This window comes from Lepidochelys kempii, chromosome 17, assembly GCF_965140265.1.
Source record: "Lepidochelys kempii isolate rLepKem1 chromosome 17, rLepKem1.hap2, whole genome shotgun sequence".
NCBI classification, from domain to species: domain Eukaryota; kingdom Metazoa; phylum Chordata; order Testudines; family Cheloniidae; genus Lepidochelys; species Lepidochelys kempii.
In genome coordinates, this window is record NC_133272.1 from 602,488 (window position 1) to 627,016 (window position 24,529).

Here is a 24,529-nt window from a genome sequence, read left to right on the forward strand (position 1 = left end):
CCCCACCCATGGCAGCATGGCCAGGACAGAGCCTTCTTGGATCACAGGTCCCTGCTCCTCTATGGGCTCTGGGGGGCTGAATCACACACAGCCCTAGGGAGAGGAAGGAGCTGAGCCCAGGGGGCTGCACTATCCAGACCCCTCAGCAGACTTCCCTCCAGAGAGGACAGGTTTCTAGCATGGCAAACTTCAATCTTCTGCTTTGGTAGTGAGAGAGGGTGGGGGTGGCTGGGGCGCGTGAAGCAGCAGCCTGGAGGAGGAGCTGCAGCAGTTTCCGCGTAGGTCCCAGACGCAGAGAGAGAGAACCACAGAGACCAGAGATTGTCCATTAAAGACTAACCCTTTGGGTGAGGGGGGGGACTTGGGGATGGGGTGTGTGTGAGGGATGCTGTGGGGAGAAAGGCTTCACTTGGCTGCTGGGGCAGGCAGCATCTCAGCACTCTGCACCTACCCCCTCCGGGCACAGGAGTGAGAACAACCCCAGTCCTAGGAGAGCGGGCAAAGCAAAAGGGAAACCTGGGGAAGACAGAGCCCAGGACACCCAAAGCAAAGGGCAATGGCTACTCTCAACAGCAGGTTCAGCAGCTCATGAGCAAATACAGAAGAGAAAAGGAGTTAACATTTCCCGTCCCTTATTCTCAGACTCTGGCCCTCAGAAGCAGCATTTCAAATGCTCCAACCCAGGGTTGGACGTCCAGGGCAGATGCATGGGCAAGAAGCAGGAGAGTTAACTGGGCAGTGCTTTCCAGCCCGCTCAGCGGAGCGGCTGAAATCCCCAGCTGTACTCACAGAGAACAGCTTCCCACCTCAGCAGCACTGTGCAGAGGTGGAGCACACCTCCCCCTGGGAGCACGGCCAGCCACACCCACCATGCAGCTCACCCCTTAGCACTCACAAACCACGACACAGGAAGCATGACAGCTGATGACTAGACTGCTGGTGGCACAAGCCCCACTGCCATTCCTTGCAGCAGCAACATGGGCTCTCTGCAGAGCTGGGCCACATGGAAGCCAGGAGAATGGTCTGTTTCTCCAGCAACAACTGCCAGATCTTGGCCATCTGAGCTATGCTGGCTAAGGAACCCTGACTGCCTTGTCTAGATCTCAGACCAGTCCTGCCTGTAGCTGTGCTGAGACCAGACAAGTCTAGTCGGGGGACAGGGCACCAGAGCAGCAAGAAGCAGTGTCTAACCCCACCATCCTCCAGGGCATTTGGGTGCCTCTCACACACACATAACCCCTGCTGACATTCCACAGGGAAACCCATCCGGACACACCTCCAATGCATGTGATAGTCCAGCCAAAAAGCAAACGTAGGCTGGCTCCCAGGGATAAAGCCCTGGCTCCAAACCCCTTTACCCACAAGGCAAAGACCTTACTCCAAAGATCTTACCAATCACCCATGTCTTGGAGGCCTCCCAGTCAGGATCCAGGCCAGGCCACAGCCCAGAGATGGCTTTGGTAGCGCTCACAGATTAGTCTCGGTTTGGTGTGAGAAACAGTGTGTGAGTGTGAGTGCAGTAAAGCAGGCACACCCAAGACTGGGTTAAGGGTGCATGTGGGTCATTGGCCTTTTCTGATCCAGGAGTGCTTAATGCTCCCTTAACATTGTTTTGTATGGAACATGAATGAACAGCATCTGCAGTGATGCTAGCAGGGATACAACAACCAAGAACTATTGATCTCTTGTTCCAGGTCATAAACTGATCACAGGAAGGGGTCAGGCAGAAATGTGTCCCTAAGGGACAGCACTGCAGGTGCATTAGGTCTTCTCCAGTGCATCCTGCACTGGCCACCATATAAGGCGGACCGATGCCCAAAGGGCAGGCCATCCCACACCTCTTCCTGAAGATGCCAATTGCCCTGGGGGGGTCTCTATCAGTACATGGGCTTCCCCTGAATGATGCACCAGGTGATTTACAGCCTGTTTTATCCCTTGTTTCTTCACTGACCTTCCTGCTGCCTTGAGGGCTGTTTCATCCCCACAAATAATTACTCAGCAGAAGTTGCACAAGTCCCTGAATCAACATTGGTGAGAACAGGTGCGGCCAGAGCAGGAACTTGTAGCCACAGCACCAAAAGCAGCTGAGCAGGTACCACTAGGAGGCTGCGGGGCAAGGAAAGGAAAATCGCATCCCAAACCCCCAGGCCTGGGAAAGGAGGCGTGACTGGAACTGAAGGACACAGACAGGGCTGCAGGCTCAGCACCAGGAACTTAGCCCTTCACAAATGAAAAGTCTCCTTATTAAAAGTAATCCACATCATGCAGTGTCTGACACTCCCCCACAGAGGGCCCTGCCTCCTCTGGGAGCCATCTGGGCTAATGGATGCTGCCTGTTTACCCTGGACTCTTTCCTTGCACTGAAACAAAAACCCACTTACCCATGAAAGCTGGCGTGAGCAAGCGAATGGGAAGCTGTGATGGTTGCAGGACCCTGAACAAGGAGCTCACAGGATGTGCTGGTGGCGCAGGGAGTGGATTCGTGACACTGTTGCTCCCAACTTCTGCTTTCTCTCTTCCTCTGTTTCTTTCTCTGGGCCACGAGGCAGACCCCAGCGCAGCTGCCACTCCACTTTGTGTGCCTCTATCCCAGGTCCCACAGTCAGCTCACAGGATTCCTAAAGTCCCTAATTCAGGTGAGAGAAAATAAGCCATTGCTTTTCTATGGAACTGACTCTGTTTGTGAAAAGGGCTCTGTGCACATGACTGTGCCACACACAAGCAGCCTAGCTGAAAGCATGGCACTGCGGCTGTAGGAGTGTGTCACACTGCTCTGCACTGCATGTGCAAATGACTGTGCATCAGTCTGTCTGCCATGGGCTAAACCTTCCAACAGGTGAAACTAATAAAAACCCCTCTGCCTTTCATCAGAGGGTCTGGAAGTGCTAAGAGCCAGATGGGATTCCTTCCTGGCCGTGCTCAGTGTCCAGCTGGCATTAATTTGCCCCCAAATTAAAAGTTTAGAAAACCCTGTAGTGGGGAGGGTCTAGGGAAAGGACAGAATATGGAGCACACGAATGGGTCAGTAGCCTTTATTTGGGTGGGGGGAGAAAGGCATGTGCTAGATGTCCCAGGCTGAAAATTACTATTGAGGTGCACAGAGAGCTCAGGACTGAAACTGCAAGGCCAGGTTGCAAGTCAGCAGCACCAGGCTGAGCTGCGTGGGCGCTGTCTGGCTGTTTACCCTGATCACACCGCACCATCTCACCTCCCCACTTCCTTGCTGTGGATGGAGGAGCGGGCCATGTAGTTCTGTGTTGCTTTCGTTTCTGTAGTGACTTGACCACTTCCGGCCCTGTGTGGCTCTCAGCCACGCAACCCCATGGGCCCTGCACTAGAGCACCAATCTGCACAGCAGCGTCTCTCTGTACAGCATCATCCTAATATCTGTCCTTGCTGCGGCTTCTCTCTCTTTCCCAGGCCAGGCTGGGGAATAAAAAGATTCTGTCCAAGGTGACGAAGGCCAGACATGCAGGGAATTACCGTGGGGACCTATCCAGCAGCCCTATGGTGATGGCCTCAGAAGCTGGAGGATGCCATAAGAACATCCATACTTGCTCATACCAAAGGTCCATCAAGCGCAGTATCCTGTTCTCTGACAGTGGCCAATGACAGGTGCCCCAATGGGAATGAACAGACAGGTTATCATAAAGTGATTCATGCCCTGTCACCCAACCCCAGCTTCTGGTAGACAGAGGCTAGGGACACCACTCCTGCCCATCCTAGCTAATAGCCATTGATGGACCTATCTTCCATGAATCTATCTAGCTCCCTTTTGAACCTTGTTATAGTATTGGCAAGGAGTTCCAGAAGCTGACAGTGCGTTGCTTGAAAAAATACTTTCTTGTGTTTGTTTTAAACCTGCTACCTATTAATTTCATTTGGTGGCCCCTTGTTCTTGTGTTATGAGATGGAGTAAATAACACTTTCTTATTTACTTTCTCTATACCACTCAAGATTTTATAGACCTCCATCATATCCCCCCTTAGTCACCTCTTTTCCAAGCTGAAAAGTCCCAGTCTTCTTAATCTCTCCTCATATGGCAGCCGTTCTATACCCCTAATAATTTTTGTTGCCCTTTTCTGAACCTTTTTCAATTCCAATATATCTTTTTTGAGATGGGGCGACCACATCCGCACACAGTATTCAAGGTGTGGGCGTACCATGGATTTATATGGAGGCAGTATGATATTTTCTGAATCTTCCTTGATGATTCCCAACATTCTGTTCGTTTGGACAGCGGCTGCACATTGCGTGGATGTTTTCAGAGAACTATCCACGATGACGCCAAGATCTTTCTTGAGTGGTAACCGCTAATTTAGACCCCATCACTGTATATGTAGAGTTGGGATGATGTTTTCCAATGTGCATTACTTTGCATTTATCAACATTAAATTTAATCTGCCACTTGGTTGCCCGTGCAGGGGCAGTGGACCCTAGGTAGGCCATTCGCCGAGTTTTAAGCTGGCTAGCCCTCTTTTGGGGAAGGGCTGTCCTTCTCCAGCATAACTGTGGAGACCAGGATGTTGCAGAGCACCCGGCTGGGTGGGGTCACGGGGGGAACTACGGGAACATCCGCTCCTGGGGGCTGCGCCCCTGGGCACCCCGTGGGCCAGCTGACGGGAGGTGGGCGCAGGGGCCGAGAGCCCCCGGGGAGCTCACGGCTGAAGGGAAAGGCCTGGTACCAGCGTCACAGCGCCCGCGACCTCCCGTCCCTCCCATGCTAGAAATGGGGCTCCGCTCAGGCGGGAGCAGGGGCCGGGGGGCAGGACCAGCCGCGAGAACCTGCCCCCCCAGCAGCCGCGGGACCCAGGCACCGCCCGGGCCGGAGGGAGCTGCGCGCCGGGGCCCGGGCCGGAGGGAGCTGCGCGCCGGGGCCCGGGCCGGAGGGAGCTGCGGGCGGAGGGAGCTGCGCGCCGGGGCCCGGGCCGGAGGGAGCTGCGCGCCGGGGCCCGGGCCGGAGGGAGCTGCGGGCGGAGGGAGCTGCGCGCCGGGGCCCGGGCCGGAGGGAGCTGCGGGCGGACGGAGCTGCGCGCCGGGGCCCGGGCCGGAGGGAGCTGCGGGCGGAGGGAGCTGCGCGCCGGGGCCCGGGCCGGAGGGAGCTGCGGGCGGAGGGAGCTGCGCGCTGGGGCCCGGCCTCGGCCCCCGCCCCGGGGCTCCGCCAGGCCCGGCTCAGACCCCGCCAGGGCCGCGCCCGGCGCCTCCCCACGTGGAGTTTGTTTCCCGGGGAAGCGCCGCACGTGACCGGCATCAGCTGATCCAACATGGCCGGGGCCCGGGCCGCCCCCGCCCGCCGGGGCTAAGGGCTCGGGCCGGCGCCCGCCCGGGGAGCCCCGCGCCGCGGCCGCAGGTACGGGCCGGCCCGGGCCGGGGGCGGAGACGGGGCCGCTGCGGGGCCCGGCCCGGCTCCCCCTCGCCCCGCCGCAGTCCCCCGTGGGAGGAGCGCGTCCCCCTTCCCGGGGCCCGGCCCGGCTCCGCCCGCAGCGGGGGGCGCGGGGCTGGCCAGGCTCCAGGGGTCGGGCGAGCTCCATTGAAAGCTCCCCGCCCGGCGGCCTCCCGGCTCGGGGGGGGGGGGCGGCCTCCCGGCTCGGGGGGGGGGGGGCGGCCTCCCGGCGGCGCCCCGGCTCTGGGGGGGGGGCGGCCTCCCGGCTCGGGGGGGGGGGCGGCCGCGCCCCGGCTCGCGGGGGGCCCCATGTGCTGCTCTTGCCCAGATTTAATGCTGCTGCCACCGCTCTCCTGAGCGCGGCCTGGCCAGCCCTGTGGCGCATGGCAGAGCAGTAAGGCACTGGCCTCAGGCGACCCCCGTTCAGGAGCGAGTCTTGAGCCCTAGGTCTGTCCACACTGCGGGGGGGACTGAGCTTCCCAGCCCGGGGAAGACAGACCCACACTAGCAAGGCTTGAACTAGTGGCTAAAGGCGGAGGCTGGACTAGCCACCAGAACGCGGGGCCTCTGGACTCTCTGTTTCCAGCAGTCCTAGCCCCAGCCCTTAGCGTGGGTCTGTCTGCCTGGGCTGGGAGGAGCGCAGATACCCTATGGCTGAGGAGAGTCCTCGAGCCCCATGCGCATGGGTGGAATCGCAGCCCCCAAGCTGCCTGTCTCATTTAAAGTGTGTCTGTTTCCCACACAGACAGCTGAGCTGCGGAACGCACCGGTGCCAGACCACCATGGAGTGTCTCCTCAGGAGAGCGGAAAAAGACCTGAATATTGACCACAGGCAGCTCGCTGCTGCTGCTGAGGGGACCCATCTCATTGCCTTTGTCCCAGTGAAGTGGCTAGTGAGCCTGAAGGAGCGCAGGGTGCTGCCCAGCCTGTGCCCCCGGCCCGAGGGGCTGAGCGAGGTGGAGGTGAGGACTTTCCTTCAGCACTCTGTGCAGAAGCTGCCTGTTGGCTGGACGAGAGTGGAAATCCATGGTCTGAGGAAAGAGAGGCTGGCTTATCCGCTGACTCTATACCACAGTGCGCAGGACGATCGGAACGGGGGCGTGGAAACACTCCATGGGTTCATGCAGAACGTTGCCTCCCAGAATTATAGAAACTTGTGGCACAGAGCTCACCGCCTGTATGTGCAGCCGTCCTGTCATGCTCACATGCCGCCCACGATGCAGGCCCTGGACATGCTCAGAGTGGCTCTTCAGAAGATCTACGGCTGCCCTTTTCTCCAGGTGGGTAGGAGTGTCCAATATGCCTCTCCTGCCAAAGAAGGTTCTATAGCCACAAAGGGGACGTCCTCCTGCCCAAACATCCTCCGAGCAGAAGCTCTTCTGGAGTCAGCTAACATGCTGTACATCATCTACCCGTATGTGCAGTATTGCTTGCATGACATTGTGACCTTCAGCCCTGCGAAGCTCACCAACAGCCATGCCAAGGTCCTTTTCATCCTCTTCCATGTCCTGCAGGCTATGAGGGCCTGTCACCAAGCAGGGTTGGCATGTGGCCCCTTCTCCCTTCGCGATGTGGCAGTTGATGAGAAGCTGTGCAGCAGGCTCAGAATTAACCTCCGTGAGTATGAGAAACCAAAGGAGGAAGAGAGGGATCTGAGAGCTGAAGAAGAACAAAGGGCTGAGAAAAGCAGGGCTGTGGAATGGACTGGGAAGGAGGCTAGGTGCACAGCTTGCCAGGAGGAGCTCAGGGGCCTTGTGCTGGATTGGGTGCATGGGCGAGTCAGTAACTTCCACTACCTTATGCAACTGAACCGCCTGTCTGGACGGAGAATGGGAGACCCCAACTACCACCCGGTTCTCCCCTGGGTGGTGGATTTCACCACCAAAAATGGCAAGTTTAGAGACCTAAGAAAATCCAAGTTCCGCCTCAATAAAGGAGACAAGCAGTTGGACTTCACCTACGAGATGACCAAGCAGGCATTTGCAGCTGGAGGATCAAGTGGAGAACAGCTCCATGTGCCCCACCATATCTCCGACGTGCTCTCGGACATCACCTACTACGTCTACACTGCCCGGAGGACACCCAAGGCTGTGCTCTGTTGTCATGTGAGATCGCAGTGGGAGCCAAATGAATATCCAGCTAGCATGGAGCGCATGCAGAGCTGGACTCCAGATGAGTGTATCCCCGAGTTCTACACAGACCCCACCATCTTTAAATCCATTCATTCTGACATGCCTGACCTGGATGTGCCATCCTGGTGCAGCTCCTGTGAGGAGTTCATTGAAGTCCATCGCATGCTGCTGGAGAGCAGGGAAGTCTCTCAGGATCTCCACCACTGGATTGACCTCACTTTTGGCTACAAGCTGCTGGGGAAGGATGCTGTCAAGGAGAAAAATGTCTGCCTCCATCTGGTGGACAACCATACCCATCTGACCAGCTATGGAGTGGTGCAGCTCTTTGACCAGCCACATCCCAGACGCATGGTGGGACTTGCATACATACCCGCTGAAGCGCCAGTCATTGCTCGACCTCTCATCCAGCATGCCAGAGAGACAATAGTCCTAGAGGATGTCCAGGGTCAGATGGGTGATGGGGTCAATGGGCTGGTCTTGGAAGCCACTCCTTGTGAAACGAGCTGGTCTGGTGACAAATCCATCAGTGGTGAGGATGACTTGGAGCAAGGCACTGAAGCTCTGGATTCCATTCCTGCAGCTGGCAGAGCCGCCGACCAGCCCTGTCCCTGCATGCCTTCAGCTCAGCCCTCCAACCTCCCTGCCTATCCTACAGAAGGCAAAACCTCAAATGTCCGGCCTAATCGAAGGAGTAAGCCTGGTGTTGTGGATCACGCTGAAAGGGACAAGATGAAGATTACACTTCCTGAGGGTTTTAATCCTGTCCAGGCCCTGGAAGAGCTGGAAAAACTGGATAACTTCTTGGTTAAAGGCTTAAACAGTGAGATGGAGCTGATGGAGAAGCCACGGGTGGAGCCGCCGCTGCGCCTCTCAGATCTTTTCCAGAGAGACATGCAGGCCCTGGGAGTTCTGATAGCTGAGATTGTGTTTGCGCCGAGGGTTCGCACCCTGAAGCCAGATGCCTCCCTGCTGGAGCGGTTCCTGACCATTCGGAATCTTTGCCAGTATCACCCGAAGGAGATCCCAGCCCCGCTCCAGCACATGCTGGATACTTTGCTGCAGCTGAACATGCCTCAGGGGAGACTTTTAAAGAACAAAGTGGCCAAGAACAGAGTCCAGCTTTTTGAGTACAAACCTGTTTCCCAGGGTCTTCCGCCACCCAGCCCCTTGCAGTTCCTTAGTCCTTTCAGCTCAGTTGTTCCCTTCCCTCCATATTTCCCATCTCTGCACAAATTCATTTTCACCTACCAGTCAAAGAAAGTGGAGGATGAGAGTCAGGGCCGTGAGCTTGTTTTCCAGCTGTGGCAGCAGCTGGAGGGGATCCTCTGTGAAATCACTCCTGAAGGCTTGGAGATCCTGCTGCCCTTCATTTTATCTCTGATGTCGGAGGAGAACACTGCAGTCTATACAGCCTGGTACCTGTTTGAACCCATAGCAAAAGCTTTGGGCCCCAAGAATGCAAACAAGTACCTGCTCAAGCCCCTGATTGGTGCATATGAGAATCCCTGCTGCCTCCATGGCCGGTTTTACTTGTACACAGACTGCTTTGTGGCCCAGTTAATGGTGCGTCTGGGGCTGCAGTCCTTCCTCTCTAATCTGCTGGCTCACATCCTGCAGATCCTTGTTGGCGTTGAGAGCTCCCGGGAAGAAAGTAAGTCCCTTCTGGGAATGGCAGAAGATGAGGAGAGTGGAGGAGGCAGCCCAGTTTCCTGTGCATTTGGGGAAGAGATCAAAATGGATGTGGATCATGGTTCCCCGGCACTTGACCTTTTGGATTACACATCTGGAGTCAGCTTCCACGACCAGGTCTATCTGCCAGAGAACGAGGACTTCCAGAGTGGCCTCTATGTCAGCGAGTCCCTGCAGTCTCAGGAGCAGGAGCTGCTTAGCCTGGGGCGGCTGAGTGACAAAAGCAGCGCCAGTGAAGTGTCGTTGGGAGAGGACAGACCTGCAGATGGGGATTCCCAGAAGGACAAGAGTAGCTTGAAGTCTGTGGACAGCAGTCAGGACCTGAAGCAGAGTGAAGACTCTGAGGAGGAAGAAGAGGAGGTGGAGGAGGAGGAGGAGGCCACAGTTGCTACAGAGCTTACCCTGTCAGTGGGCACTGGTCCTTCCATGGATGCTGCCCTGGCTGATGACCACAGTGAGCCAGAGGAGGGGGACGAGCAGGAGCTGCATGACCCCTCTGAAGATAAAGAGCAGACAATTCTCCTGGGTAAGAGCTGCACTTAGATGTCCGTCTGTCCGCGGTGGTGAGTGACTGGTGCAGCAATGGGAGAGGGAGATGGGAAGCCAGTCCCATGCAAGAGGAGCTGGAACCAGCTCTGGACATGCTCCTGAATTCTCCAGGAAGGGGATCAGAGCAAATCTGAATCTATCAAATGGACACTTTAATAGGGTGGAAGATGGAGTCCTGATGTTGCCGCTTGGCTGATGCAGCTGGCAGGGTGCTTGACAGAAGCCCAGGCGATGCTGCGGGTCAGGAGTCCGCTATGTGGGGAGCTCTGGTGAGGACTGAGGCTCTCAGTATCCCATGGGCAGGGTCTGGGAAGCTTACAGAGTGGTAGAGTATTGCTCCTTCTCCTACTCTGTGCTCTTGTTTTGCAGACACAGCCTGTAAGATGGTGAGGTGGCTCTCGGCCAAACTGGGCCCTACTGTGACATCCCGTTACATTGCAAGGAACCTGCTCCGTCTCCTCACATCCTGCTATATCGGTAATGTCTCTCCACCAGCTTTAGAGGCCCTTTGAAGGGCTGCTCCTCTGACTGTGTCCTAAAGCAGTCTGCTGTGAATGCTGCCCTCCCCGAGAAGGGGTGCAGACCTAACTGCATGGCGCGCATGACTGGCTGGGGGGTGGACAGGCCCCATGTGAGTCTTGGGATGAATGTGCCCTTTGCGATTCAGCACAGCGTGTCTCAGCTCACTGAGCTGTCTCTCTGGCAGGTCCTACCAGACAGCAGTTTGTACCAAGCAATGAGGAACACAGTCCTCTGAATGCGGGAAACATCTACCAGAAGCGACCAGTGCTGGGGGACCAGGTGTCCAAGCCGGTCCTGGCCTGTCTCATGTATATGGCATACCTGTATGGAGAGCCTGTTCTGACTTATCAGTACCTGCCCTACATCAGCTACCTGGTTAGTGTCCCTTCTTTCTCCTTTACTTGTAGCTGTTCACGCATGTGATGGAGCGAGAGATGCATCAAATGTTGAGCTGCAGGCACGCAGGAGGGATGATACAGCACAGGCTGCTGAGGGAGCTGCTAGTCTCCAGAGCACACGCATTAGCTGTGGTTAATCCTGGGCATCGTAAGCCGAGCAATGTCCTGCTGGGCTGCTGCTTGGCTGGGAGTTGGCAGGGAGAGCACTTGGCTGATGCAGCCAGAGCAGGAACTGCCAATTCCAGGAGTGAGTTCCCACTTTCTGCCCATGGGTGCAGTGGAGGGATTTCCTGTTTGGAAACCCTCGGTCTCCAGGAGCTCTTGGTGTAAGAGTTCTGCACTATATAGATATGGGACAGGCCCAGGAGGGATTGAAGGCATCTGCCTCTCAATTCCATACTGAAACATTAGCAAGATTTACGGGCTTCTTGGTTTGAAATTCTTAGTTGCTCCTGTTGATTATTTGGCAAAGTGTGCAGTAGAGGTGATCAAAAAATGGAACCCTGTTTAAAAAAAAAATCAACCTTGATTTTGTTTTGAGGTGTACAAAACAGATCCATTTTTATTCTCTTAAATAGTTGTTACTTTTCTACTTACAGACTCTTGCTACATGACGAATTTCAGTAACCATTTCCTTAGCATTTTTTGATTAAAAATTGTGGGTGGGGAATGGCACAACAGTTCATGGAACCCTTTGGCAATGCTGGTCAGATTTCTGTGGAAAAATTTTGTTTTTGAAAAAATGCCATTTTTCAATAAAAACTTTGTGGAAACTTTCAAGCAGCTTTATCATGCAGGTGGTCAGCACAGGAGCCTGGGAGTCACTGAGTTAAGCCTCTTTCCCTACCAGCTCTCTGTGATCCATTTGCCCTGGAGGGGATTCTCAATGTCTGAAGTCAGCAGCTAGAGTTATGTTAGCAGCTGATTTGCTTTGGCCTCTTGTTTTACTCCAAATAGAGAGAGAGAGAGAGAGAGTGTGTGCGCGTGTGTGTGGGGGGGCACACCATGTGCTGCCTTATTGTTGCGGAACAGTGTTTGGCAACCTGATGTCGGAGAGGTGAAACTAGGGGGCACACCAACTGCTCCTGCAGGGGCTTGGCAGAAGGGTTTGTGCAAGACTGTGCTGTATTGGGTTAAAAGATGGGAAGAAACGTAGCTTGTGATCGTAAGCTGCCACCGAGAATTGTTCCCATTTTCAGTGCAAACAGCTCTCTGCCCTGCGTCTTGGGTAAGAGCATGGGTTTGTAGGGCGGATAATCTAGAAAGGATGCCTTTGGTGTTACACTGAAAAGCTCTTTAATAATGCTAACTGTGGCCAGAGCTCTGCTGTAGCCAGTGCTCTTAAGGCAGGGAAAATGGTCACGTATGTTCCAAGCCTGACCTTTGAGGTTCTGGGCCTACGCTGCTCTTCCAGCTCTGAAGCGTGCTGGGCTGGCCCCTCAGAATGTATCATTTGAATGTCACTGGCCCAGGAGTCCGGTTCCCAGGATGCTCTGCTAGCGTCCTGGCATGGCCTGGTGGTGGTGAGGCCTGTGTGCTCCGTTTCTCTTCCCCCACTCAGACTCCAGGCCTTAGTGTGTCCTGCAGGCAAACACTGTCTGTGCCATGGAATTGAAGTGCTTTGTTCTCATCACTCTCCCTCCTCCTGGCTTCTGGGTCTTTCCAGCAGGTGAGGGCTTTGGGCTCAGCCTCTCCCCTGCAGTCTGTTGGTCCCTGGTGGGGCTCGGTGCTTGAGCAATGGTTGGAAGCTCCTCTGGAGGCCATGAGAGGTGCAAGCATGAATTCCTTGGGAACTGCTCCAGAATGTGGCTTGTCTGACCTGTGCAGGGAGGCAGGTAACCATGGAATGGGAGGTGGTAATGGAGAGAGCTTATGACTGCTTGACTCTTCTTTCTGCCCTCCAGGTTGCCTCTAGCAGTGGGGTTGGCTCTGGCCGACTAAACAGCAGGAAGGAGGCTGGGCTGCTGGCAGCTGTGACTCTGACCCAGAAGATAATCGTGTGCCTTTCAGATACCACCCTGATGGATATTCTCCCCAAGATCAGCCAGGAGGTCCTGCTCCCAGTACTGGGCTTCCTGACCTCGCCTGCCATTGGGTGCGTGTAGAGAGCCATCACGCCCAGGGACCAATCAGCACCCACCAAACCCTAGCATTTCCTCTGCCTGGTGTGCATAAAACATCATGAGCAATCTAGCGGGTTGGGATAAAGCTCCCCTGGGCGGGGGTGGGTTCAGGACTATGGGGGCTCACGCTGCCATTCTGCCCCATCCCCCCCGGTGGGCTCTCCTCGTGCCAGGACTCCGCATGACACAGAGTTCATGTCTCTGGAGCTCTCTGACAGTGCTGTCTCTCCTCTGTGCTCCTGTAGGGCAAGAACCCTACGTGGGTGCACACTGTTGGTCTGCGGGGTGGGGTGGTGACTGATGTGTCCTCTTCAGGTTCCCTAGTGGTGCCCAGGCCCGCGCTGCCCTGTGTGTTAAGACCATCGGTTTAATTGCCTTGATCTGTCTGCGGATTGGGCAGGAGATGGTGCATCAGCACTTGAGTGGCACCGTAGGAACCTTCTTTGGGGCTTTCTCACTAGTGCAGGAACTGCAGGAGCAGGTTAGTGACCATCAGTGGCATCTGTCTCCCTCTTCCCCGTGGGGCTGTGGGCACATGGACGTTGCAGCTCGTGGTGCCCAGGGAACGCATGAGGGGCCGGTCTCACTAGAAATCATCTGTCTTCTCTTGTCCAGGGTCTGTCTTCAAAGTCATTGAGCCCTGGTGAGACGTCTGAGCTGGAGGTGTCCTTCTCAGATGGGAGAGTGCTGCGCCTGGACCCAGCCGTGCTGGCAGAGTTACAGAAGGTTTTCAGCCCAGAGATGGCCTACACCACCTATGTCCCCTTCTCTTGCCTGCTAGGTATGCTTCAGCTACCTTCTCTTCGCGGCTGGGGCCTTGTGCTAACAGTCCTTGCCCTGCACTCTGTGATTATATGCCTGGCCTAGGGTCCAAGTGCAGCAACTGCTCTGTGCATGAGCCTTGAACCATAATGCAGCATTGACGGACAGGAATAAACCCTCAGGACATCATATGGGCCTTGCCCTGCCTGCAGGGGACGGAAGATCTCCCTGCCCCTCTGACCAGGAAGGACATGTAGGTGACGGTATCTGGAGGGGCCTTGGGCCAGCAGAATACTGGATGCTCTGCGAGCCTTGTGCTATTGCTGAGGGAGATGGGGAGGCCGGGGAGAGGTTCCTTCTTCCAGAGCTGTGCTCTGTACTTTCAGGTGATGTTATCCGGACGATTGTCCCTAACCACTTGCTGGTCGGGAGCCTGGCCAACTTGTACCTGGAGAGCGTGAATCCAAAGAGCTTGCCTCTGGTCAGTCCGGAGCCAGCACCGAGCACAGCCTGCTTGGACCAGGATGCCCGAGGCAACGAGCCCAGTTCCAGTCACCATGAAGACAGTCACTCGGGCACCTTTGGGAGTGTGCTGGTGGGAAACCGCATTCAAGTCCCTGCGGACACACAGCACAAGGGTTCTGGCCCGCTCTGCTTCAGCCCCAGAGCTGATGGCTTTTGCCCCAGTTCTGCCAGCGAGGAGAATGTCCTGAAGCAGGATCTGCCCCGCAGTGCCCACATGCTCTGTGGGAACTGGCTGGCTTACTGGCAGTACGAGATCGGAGTGAGCCAGCACGATCCCTGCTTCCACTTCCACCAGATCAAACTGCAGAGCTTCTTGGGGCACACAGGGGCCATCAAGTGTGTGGCACCATTCAGCTGTGAGGACTTCTTCCTGAGTGGCAGCAAAGATAAAACTGTCCGTCTCTGGCCCCTCTACAACTGTGGGGATGGCACCAGTGAGACGGAGTCACGGCTCACGTACACTCAGCACAAGAAATCTGTCTTCTACGTGAGCCAGCTGGAGGCCCCACAGCAGGTGGTGAGCTGCGATGGTACTGTCCATGTCTGGGACCAGTTCACAGGTGAGGGGGCGTCTGCTGATGCAGTGTTTGAAGAGAGGGGAAGCCGGGGCAATGGTGAGAGGCTGAGCTGTACTCAGCAGGCTGTACGCTTACTGAGAAGGACCAGGCTAAATCTGTACATCTGCACCTATAGGAAACTCAGCCCTGTCCTCTTGATTTCAGGAGGAACAGCTGGCTGGGGCTTCTCTGCAGAGTAAGACAGAGTGATTCCGTTCTCCTCCTGCTCCTGGCAGAGTCTTACCTATAGGACAGAGGGGGTCCCTTGCTCTGAAGCAGCAAGTCTAGTCTGCCTCTAGAGGCAGGAGACTGGAGTAGAGGTGTCCTGTGTTGCTGGTCCCAGCTGATTTCCTGGTAGAGACTGTCCTCTGTTCCCTTCCTTTTCCCTCCCCGCCCTCCTGACACCATGGGTGTCGTTGCAGCAGTGTGTGATGAGTTGCACACAAGGACTGGAATTGCCTTTGGTTCCGGGAGCCATGGCCCACGGTGCCCTGAGCGGTGACGCCTATTGGGGCAGCTTTGCTGATCCTCCCCTGCTGCAGGGAGGTAGGCAGGCTGCACTGGTGCACTCAGCCTGTTGTTCTTTTCAAAGGTAAACTTCTCCGGACCTTTGATGCACTGGACAGCAAAGTTCCCATCACCGCCGTGACCACCATGCCCTCTCCCCACAGCAGCATCTCTGTGGCCAGTGCAGACTCTGTGCTGCGCTTCATTGACCACAGGAAGCCAGGATTACAGGTACCGGGGTCTTTGCCATCTCTAGACATTGTGGGCCACCCTCTCCCTGATCTGTTCCCCAGTTGCACCTACCTCCAAGGTTCTTACCAGGCCAGTCATTGCTACTCCCAGTCCATGCATGATTGGGTACCCACAAGGTGAGGCTGGTGACCTAGGCCTGGCATCCAGGCCCTCCCTGCTTCCTCTCCTGTCACTCAGTAACTGGGGCTACTCCTATCTGTACCTCTGTCTCCTGTAGCACGAGTTCCGCTTGGCCAGTGGAGTGAGCGCTGGGCTCATCCGCTGCTTGGCTGTCAGTCCCAATGGGCGCAGCGTAATGGCTGGCTTCTCATCTGGATTCATTGTGCTGTTGGACACCAGGACTGGGCTCATCTTGAGGGGGTGGCCAGCCCATGAGGGAGATATCCTGCAGATAAAGGTGAGAGGCTGGAATAGGGCTTGGGCTGCTCCTGCATGTGGGGGACCACAGACGGCGCTAAAGGCTGAAAGTTGGCTGTGTGGGGCCTGCTGTGCGGATCCTGCTGAGCCTTGCGGCAGCAGAAAAACAGAGCTGAGGTGGGGTGTCCTGCTGCCGGTGGCTCCTGCAGCATTCAAAGGGCAGTGAGTAGATGTGCCCATTTGTCATCTTTCCCCCACTCCTTAGAAGTCTTTTAAACTCTTGGTTGACTTTTTTTTATTTTAAGGCCACCTCTGTTGCCCCCTTGCCTGGGCTTTGCGTAGGGACTGCCAGTGACTTTTGGTGCATTAGATTCTTCCAGCTCATGTTCTGTCTGAGCCAGCAGATCCCCGGTCTCCTTGCTGATGAGCAGGCATGGGCATTGTGAGGGGCAGGCCAGACACACAAGCTGGGGAGGAAGGGAGGGTGCTGCTCTCTCCCTGAGGCTAGCAGCCCCTCCCCGCTCAGGACCTCATTCTAATAAGTAACTCTTGTCCATATTTACCTGCCCTGAGGGAGCAGCGCTGGAGTTTTTGTGTCCTTGACCCAGTTCAGGTTAAACAAAGTTCACCTGCGTGGGTTGTTTACCCTCTCGCAGCACTGCTAGCCAGAGTGCAGCGGCCCCAGCCCTTTGCTCTCCTCAGTGCAGTGTGTTGCACAGTCTCAGCTGGGCCCTCAGCTCGGCATCCCTGAGCAGGGTTGTGCTTTGTGGACCTAGGCTTGCGGAGGAGAGAGTCTGGCAGTGCTGCCCGCTCTGTAATAGTAACAGGATGACAGAGGAAGGGGCAAGCCCCCAATGTGCAGGGAGAGGGCTGTCAGGTGAGGCAGAGATGCACGCTGTCGATAGTCCCTTGGGAGAGTGCCAATTGCCAGACTGCGCTCAGGAGTCTGAGATGGGAGGGTGTCTCGGGCTGACAAGTTCTTGCCAGCAGAAGATGCTGTAGGTGCCCTGGTGAGAGGAGCTCAATGCTACTCCTGTTTGCAGGGTCCGCTTCCTGTGATCTGGGGAGGGGAGAGTTGGGCTCTCAGGCTGGGGTGCTCTTAGCGCAGAAACACTGATTCACTGGCACGTTCTCTCCTGCAGGCTGCAGAGGGCAGTGTGCTAATCAGCTCATCTTCTGATCACTCCCTGACTGTCTGGAAGGAACTGGAACAGAAGCCTTTGCATCAGTATAAATCTGCTTCCGACCCCATCCATGCCTTTGACCTCTACGGCAGTGAAGTGGTGACCGGCACCGTGGCCAACAAGATTGGCGTCTACTCCATGCTGGAGTCATTGGCCAGCACGACCAAGTTGAGCTCAGAGAACTTCCGGGGCACCCTGACGAGCCTGGCTGTGTTGCCCACAAAGTGTCATCTTCTCCTGGGTTCTGATAATGGTGTGATACGTCTCCTGGCATAGTGGCCGCCACGGCCTATCTGCCTGGTGTCCTGTGCAGTCATCCCACTAGCTCTGGTAGTAGCACCTAAGGCCAATATCTTGGCTCATGGGGAAAGGGGGGTGAGGTATTTCTCCGGGATACAAGATACAGGCGGAATGTACTTGTGAAGGAGTTCTCAATAAATCACCCCCAACCTCTGCCTGCATTCAAAAAAGCCATAATGGAGGAACCTCCACTGCTGCTGGGAGAAATCTGGGCATTGCAGGGCAGCATCACCCTCCTGCAAGAGGCCTGGAGCCTTCCACACCGTGTGTGCCTGACTCCCCCTGGGACTGAGCTGCTCTCGAGAGAAAGGTGGACTCTGGGCGCTCTCCTGTCTCCCTCCAGCACAGGGGTGAGAGGCAGCCCTTGGTAAGAGGAACACAGCCACTGCCCTCCACACTCCAGCCCAGAATTGGTGGAGCCAGCTGAGCCTGGGAACTGCCTGGTATTGGGCATGCTCCCCTATGGGGCCTGTAGGGCACTGGGCTATTTGGTTGTCCTGGACGGTGAGGGCTGAAGGGACACAAATGGTTTTTTTTCTCAGTTTGCTTTATAGTCTGCCGCAGTCCATTTAAAAACCCCACCCCAGCCATGGCATCAATCTGGGAACCTTTCCCAGCACCCACTGTGGCTTCTCACTGATTCTAGGGCAGTGGAGGGTAGCAGAGCCAGCCATTTACCCAAGGCATAACCACCACCTGCTGCCCACCATCTGTTTGGGGGTGGGAATGCGCCTACAGAGGGGTGGGGCAGCCCCAGCTGCCAGGAGAGGCAGGAACTAGACCTGTCTGGGGGGTTTCAGGCTCCCAGCCAGGCCCTCTGCCCCGAATCTCTGCATGCTCCTTGGGCAGAATGAATGTCTTTGCCTCTTCTGGGACAGGAGCTAGGGAGATCCATATCCCCCATGGCTGGGGGGGATTTCTTTTGCGTGCTCTGGAATGAGGCTGTGTTGGCTGCTCCTTTCAAAGGAGGGGCCCCATCTGTGCTGGGTGGATTCAGGCTTGGCGGGGAGGGTAGCTTGAGCCCCTCTTTGCTGTCGTACGTCACACTCTACCTTACAGGTTTAGGACAGCACGGGGCAGGACCCAGCATGCCTTGAACCCACAAAGTGCTGCCCTCTGCCCCAGGACTCCACCTCCTGCCAGAGACCGTGGCTAGAACAGCCCTCTCCAGGCAGCCGTGCTGGAGCTGTGCCTGAGGGGAAGAGGGCATTCCTTGGGCCCATCAGTGAGGGTAGCTGCCTGTCCATACCAACGGCTTGGTTCTGCTGCAGGCTCCCTCTCAGTCCCTTGAGCTACTCTGAGTGTTTGCGGAATGGTGCGGAGGGGTTGGGAGCCTGACCGGAGGGGCCTAGCCTGAAATCAAGGCTTGGCCTGATGGAGGGGAGGAGCCTGCAGTGCCTGGGCAACTCCTGCTGGCTCTGTGTGGAGCGTAGGGACTGTGGGGAAGAGCTGTCGTCCTGCCCGGGCTGGGAGTCCCTGGGCTGCCCACTGCTGGGGGGGTCTCTGCTTCCCGCTGCCCTGCGCTTGCAGACGGAGGGTGGAGGAGATGAGCACTTAGTCCCTTGCTATCCCTCCATTCAGGGGTGGGAGGGGAACTCTGACCCCTGTTGCCTATTAACCATTTGCAATAGATGTAAATATTTATTCTAATAAACCCTTTGAAAGAGACCAGGAGAGGAGCCTTTCTGTGTGGGGTGCAGGGGTGTGCGGTGTGGCGGTATGCGTGTGTTTTACTTATGGGGAAAGGATGATGGCCTCCTTACACAACTTTCTGTAACGTAGGAAAAAACCTGCACAATCCTGGGGGACGTCAGTCTGAGTGACACATGCTGGTGTTCTCATGCTGCCAGCACTAAAACATCCTTGGGACTTTCTAAACCTGTTGCAGTCAACATGGGGGAATTCTATATTAGACCTTGTCTTAACAGATAAAGAGGAACTGATCACAAAACTAAAAGTTAATGGTAGCTTAGGTAGGAGTGATCATGACTTTATTCTCCTTGCACGTTATAAATGTGACAAACTCCAGACCAGTTATATATATTCTTGCTGCTTTAGGAGGGCCAGTTTCACAAAGCTGAAAACAAGTATGAGCCAAATCACCTGCAAGGAAGAATTTAATCAGAAAAAAGTGAATGATGGTTGGGAATCATTTAAGAACTGCTTACTAGATGCCCCAAAAAGCCACAAACAAGGGAAAAGGCTGTGCCTGATTGAAAAACTGACCTGGGTTAGAGAGGAAATGACGGCAGCTGTAAAAAGCAAAAAACCAAAACCAAAACAAACCAACCCCCCCCCCAAGTCTCGCTGTGTGTGTGTGTGTGTGTATATATATATAAACAAATATATATATATATACAAACAAATGGAAGAGGGAAGCTGTTAGTAAGTAATATAAATTAGAAGGTAGGAACTTTAGAAAATTGATAAGGGATGCAAGGAGAAATCTATGGCCAGCAATGGACAAGGAGTTTTTAAAATATATTCGGGGTGGGGGGGAGGAAGAATCCTTACAATGGTTTTGGTTCATTTCTATATGGAAATGGCAGAATTATCAATAATGCAGAAGTTTTCAGTAAATATTTCTGTTCTATATTTGGGGGAAATACATGATGCAGACTCATCATAGGGTGATGATAAAACTCTTTCCATTCCACTATTATCTCTGGAGGATGTTAAACAGAAGCTACTACAGTTAGGCATTTTAAAATCAACAGGTCCAGATAACTTGCATCTAAGTGATTTGAAAGAGCTGGCTAAGGTGCTTGCTGGACCATTAATGTTGATTTTCAATATCTTCGAGTACTGGGGAAGTTCCAGAAGACTAGAAGATAGCTAATGTGCCAATTTTTAAAAAGGGTAAATGAGTTGACCATTCAGCCTGACGTCGATCACAGGCAAGATAATGGAGTAGCTGATACGGTACTCGATTAATAAAGAACTAAATGAAGGTAATGTAGTTAATGCAGATCAATACAGGGATTATGGAAAAATAGATCTTATCAAACTAACTTTATCTTGTTTTGATGAGACAAAGTTTGGTTGATAAAGGTAATCATGTTGACGTAATATACTTAGACTTCTGTAGGGTGTTTGACTTGGTACTGCATGACATTTTGATTAAAAAACAATATAAAATTAACATGGCATGTTTTAAATGGATTAAAAACTGGCTAACTGATGGGTCTCAAAATGTAACTGTAAATGGAGAATTGCCATTGAGTGGGTGTGTTTCCAGGGGGGTCCTACAGAGATTGGTTCTTGGCCCTACACTATTTAACATCCTTATCTGTGACCTGAAAACACAAAATCACTTCTGATCAAATTTGCAGAAGACACAAAAATTGGAGGAGTGGTAAATAATAAAGAGGACAGGTCACCGATTCAGAGTGCTCTAGATCACTTGGTAAACTGGCTGCAAACAAACAATATGTGTTTTGTTATGGCTTAATGTCAATGTACAGACCTGGGAACACAGAATGTAGGCCATACTTATAGGAGGGGGGACTCTATCCTGGGAAGCAGTGACTGAAAAAGATTTGGGCGTTGCGGTGGCTATTCAGCTGAATATGAACTCCCCACGTGACGCTGTGGCCAAAAGAGCTAATGTGATCCTGAGATGCCTAAACGGGAATCCTGAGTAAGAGTAGAGTGTATTTGGCACTGATGTGACCACTGCTGGAATCCTGTGTCCAGTTCTGAAGCCCACAATTCAAGAAGGATATTGATAAACTGAAAAGGGGTCAGAGAAGAGCCACAAGAAGGACTAAAAAACACGCCTGATAGTGATAGACTCAAGGTGCTCAATCCAGCTTCACAAAGAGAAGGTTAAGGGCTGACTTGACTATAGTCTGTAAATACCTACATAGGGAACAAATATTTAACAATGGGCTCTTCAATCTAGTAGAGAAAGATCTAACATGAGCCAATGGCTGGAAGTTAAAGTGAGACAAATTCAGACTATAAATAAGGTGGAAAATGTTAACAATGAGAGTAATTAAGCATTGGAACAATTTATCAAGATTGGTGGTGGATTCTCCATCACTGCAAATTTTTAAATCAACATTGAATGTTTTTCTAACAGCTCTGCTCTAGGAATTATTTTGAGGCAGTTATCTAGGCTGTGTTATACAGGAGAACAGGCTAGATGATCACAACAGTCCCTTCTGGCCTTGGAATCTATTAGTCTATGGGTGGGAATTAGCGCTGCCTGTTCTGTGTTTGAGGGAAAGGCATGGGGTGTAGCTGGATGGTGGAGGGGCAGTGTGGCTGTGTGTTTGAGGGAAATGGGTGTGCAGCATTACTAGGGCTGGGGTTGTGGGAGAGGGTTGCAAAGTGACTACTCTGCAGCCAATAGTTTCTCTGCTCTGAGTAGTGACTTGATGAGAACCAAGCCAGCTCGCCTCATTTAGGCTCCCCTGACAGAAGAAGGGGTGCTGTTGAGCAGCCCTGTGCCTTGCCAGCTTGCAGTAGGTTGTGCTGCTGACCCTTGGATCCAACTTCTACTTCAGTATGTTCTAGAGCTCCTTTCCCCCCTCCCTAGGCTTTCAAAGCAGCTTCCCAACAGAACACTGATCTGTCCCAAATCAGCCTCCTTTAAAGCAGCTTGTGGTGACAGTTCTCAAGCCTGTCTTGTTTTCACCTGTTCTCCCCTCCCCAATCTCTTAAGGCTTCTCCATATAGTCACTGTGGGGGCCAGGGCCTACTCCAGGGTGTATGCGTGTGGGGAAAGGGCAGCAGCCCTCCTGCCCTCGCTCAAAAGCTCTAAGCCTAGACTCAGCTAGCATAGCCCTGGCTCAGGCCCTATGGTCCCATTCAAATTCTCCACCCCTCCCTAGCACTCTAGTCCAACAGTGATATTAACACATGAGGCCGCATCACCCCCAGAGACAGGTGAGGCTCATTATCTCCACTGTTCAGAGGGGAAGCTCAGGCCAAGGTTGTAGCAAGTCAGTGAGAGAGCCAGTATTGTGCCCTTTCCACAAGAACATCCTGCCGCGTTAGAGTGGGGGCTTTTCTGGTGTGTGTGTGTGTCAAGGGCTCACAACACCGTTGCTTGTGGGGAAACCCAACTCTTCTAGGCATGGCTCTGCTGCTGCCTTCATGATGTGTTGCATGGCCCAGAGGCTGTCAGCTCAGCCCAAGCTGAGCCCACTCCGCTTCCTGCTTGGACCCACTGCAGCCAGCAACTTGGGCCCTGGCCATGTGTCAAAGGGCTACAGTCCTGTGTTTGCTGCAGCAGGAGGAGAGGCTGGGATAGATAGACTAGAAAGCTGGAGTTTCTCACACAGAAAATTCTAAGAATAGTGGTGGGGCGAGGAACCCAAAAGCCATTAAGTCCCAAACCTTGGCTCTCCAATTTGAGGCCATGTGTAAGGGGTCTGCACTCCTCCAAAGGCACAAAGGAGATCTGGAAAGGGGGAGAGTCTCAATTAGACAAAAGATTCCACTTGTTACTTCTACTCTTGAACTTTCAGGAGTAACGTAAGCTGGTAAAATCAGGGTCACAGCTATCCTTGGGGTGCAGCGACCTAGAGTCCCACAGAAAAACACCAATTCGCTCCATCCCAGAACAAATGTTTAACCGGATGTACAAGGTCAATATTTGCTGAAAGGGAAAAATCTTCAAATAAGGGGTGGTGCTGAAGGTCATGCCTGTCACTGCCTGGCAAGCGTGGGCTGGACAAGGGGCTTCATCTGTCCCATGCAGAGCCATCGGCTGGGTAGAGAGGGTGTCAGCACCAACAGAAATGCTTAACAAACCGAGGTAAGGGGCAGAGGAACTTGGTTTGGGGGGGAAGGGGGATTTGGCAATAAACTGGGGGGAACTGTTCCAGTGGGGGGGGCACAGTGTGAAATTGCCCGAGTGGAGGGTGTGGGGGGTAGAGAATTCAACAATGAGCTGAGGGCCAAGGGCCTCAGGGATTGCATGTGGGGCCAGCTGTTGGATTTGTGGGGGGGAGTTGAAATACTCTTAAGCTCTTCACATATGATTGGCAGATGAGGGAGAAGGGCTGCAGCCCAGCTTGTCCAGGTTACTCTGGGGACTGCCTGGCAAACTGATGCTGCCCCCCAGGAATTTCAGCTCTGTTTTGGGGGTGGTGCTGGGTGTTTACCCAATCAAGGAGTAGGAGAACAACCCCTACTAGACCAGGGTGAGTGCCTGGGGCTGGAGCCAGGTCCCAGTGTGGTCCAGGCCACTGCAAGTGGGCAGGGCCATGCCTGGGGCACTGGCAGGGAGCCTGGCCCCACAAGTGACAGGAACAAGAGTGTGGTGGTAGGAGGGGCTGTGCTTGCCTGTAAGGGGAATATGTGAGTGGGGGGAAGGGGAGGGCTCTGTGCTGCAGGCCAGCTATTGAGAGGGTAACACTAGTGATCAGCTCTGACATTGCACGTCCCATCCACAACCCTCTACAGGCAGCACCTGCTGGATCCTTGGAGCTCCCTAAAAGGCAGGTCAGTATCACTGTCCCCCATGGAGGCACAGAACAGCAGCAGATGTCTCTGACCATCAGCCAGGGGCCTGTCCCTTATCCCCAGCTTTGTGTGCATGGATGAGAGAGTGGAGAAGCTGAGCCTCTCCCTGGGTTGTGTGGGACAGATTTCATTTGGGAATCGTTAGGAAACTGCAATTTGCTCTCCAGCCAAATGAGGGTGAGAGGGGATAGAAATGCAAGTGTCCAGGGAGAATAAACTCCTGAGCACAGCTACAGCACTGCATCAGTGCTGGGTCCTGGTCAACGCGATGCCTTGCGTTGGTCCTGGACTCCAGTTCTCTTCAGCATCATTCACCTTGCCAGCTGCTGTCTCCCTGGGTTGGTTTCCCAGCAGTTTGTGTCTGTTCCTTCTGGATCCTTCTTTCCTTTCCTCTTCTTTGGGCTCATTATCTGTTGCTGTTCTCATTGTAATAATGGGCAGGCACAGCACAGGCACCCCGGGAGCAGAGAGGACCCAGGGAGTAGCCTGTGAGTGTCACTGACAGCTTTTGTATTCCAGAAATACGGCGATGCTGCTCTGGGGTCTGCTGCTCTGCTTGTCCACTCTGCACGATAGCCCACGGGTAAGCCACAGGCACAAAGCATTGCCTTCACCCATCCTGCAGGGCATCTTCTCTGTCAGCACACTCTTCACCCCAGTCAGCCGGGGGCAGTGGCGGGAACAGGGCAGGCAATGCCAGGCTGGATTAGAACAGGGCTGATCTCCAAATGGCTGGCACCAGATGCTTCTGAAGAAATCTCCAAACAGACTACAATGGAATAACCTGCCCCCAGGGGACGCTGCTTCGGCAC

At 54.2% G+C, this 24,529-nt stretch overlaps 3 protein-coding genes across 10 annotated transcripts in view; 1 reads left to right on the top strand and 2 right to left on the bottom strand.

Moving 5' to 3' along the window:
* Positions 1 to 24,529, bottom strand: part of LOC140899881 (protein ABHD15-like) — a 49,523-nt gene that overhangs the window by 5,793 nt on the left and 19,201 nt on the right. The window contains 1 exon segment of the mRNA XM_073316122.1: positions 3 to 2,627. Within this exon segment, the coding sequence (XP_073172223.1) occupies positions 3 to 18 (16 nt within the window). The 5' untranslated portion in view covers positions 19 to 2,627.
* Positions 2,501 to 18,908, top strand: WDR81 (WD repeat domain 81). Of its 8 annotated transcripts, none has more exons than XM_073316101.1 (11): positions 2,501 to 2,636; positions 6,129 to 9,730; positions 10,123 to 10,230; positions 10,460 to 10,650; positions 12,578 to 12,768; positions 13,112 to 13,277; positions 13,412 to 13,577; positions 13,945 to 14,643; positions 15,233 to 15,378; positions 15,617 to 15,796; positions 16,899 to 18,908. In XM_073316101.1, exons 2-11 carry the CDS (start codon positions 6,166 to 6,168, stop codon positions 17,214 to 17,216), a joined length of 5,730 nt encoding a protein of 1,909 aa, XP_073172202.1. In that variant the 5' UTR covers positions 2,501 to 2,636; positions 6,129 to 6,165; the 3' UTR covers positions 17,217 to 18,908. The 8 variants fall into 8 exon arrangements, with proteins under 8 accessions (XP_073172202.1, XP_073172203.1, XP_073172200.1 ...); XM_073316102.1 differs by lacking the exon at positions 2,501 to 2,636 and adding an exon at positions 4,588 to 4,626; XM_073316099.1 differs by lacking the exon at positions 2,501 to 2,636 and adding an exon at positions 4,675 to 5,350.
* The window catches only part of SMYD4 (SET and MYND domain containing 4), a 37,699-nt gene continuing 32,384 nt past the window's right edge, over positions 19,215 to 24,529 (bottom strand). Inside the window, exon 11 of the mRNA XM_073316107.1 lies at positions 19,215 to 19,343. The gene's annotated coding sequence lies outside the window, so the exon portion shown is untranslated. The remainder of the gene's footprint in view (positions 19,344 to 24,529) is intronic.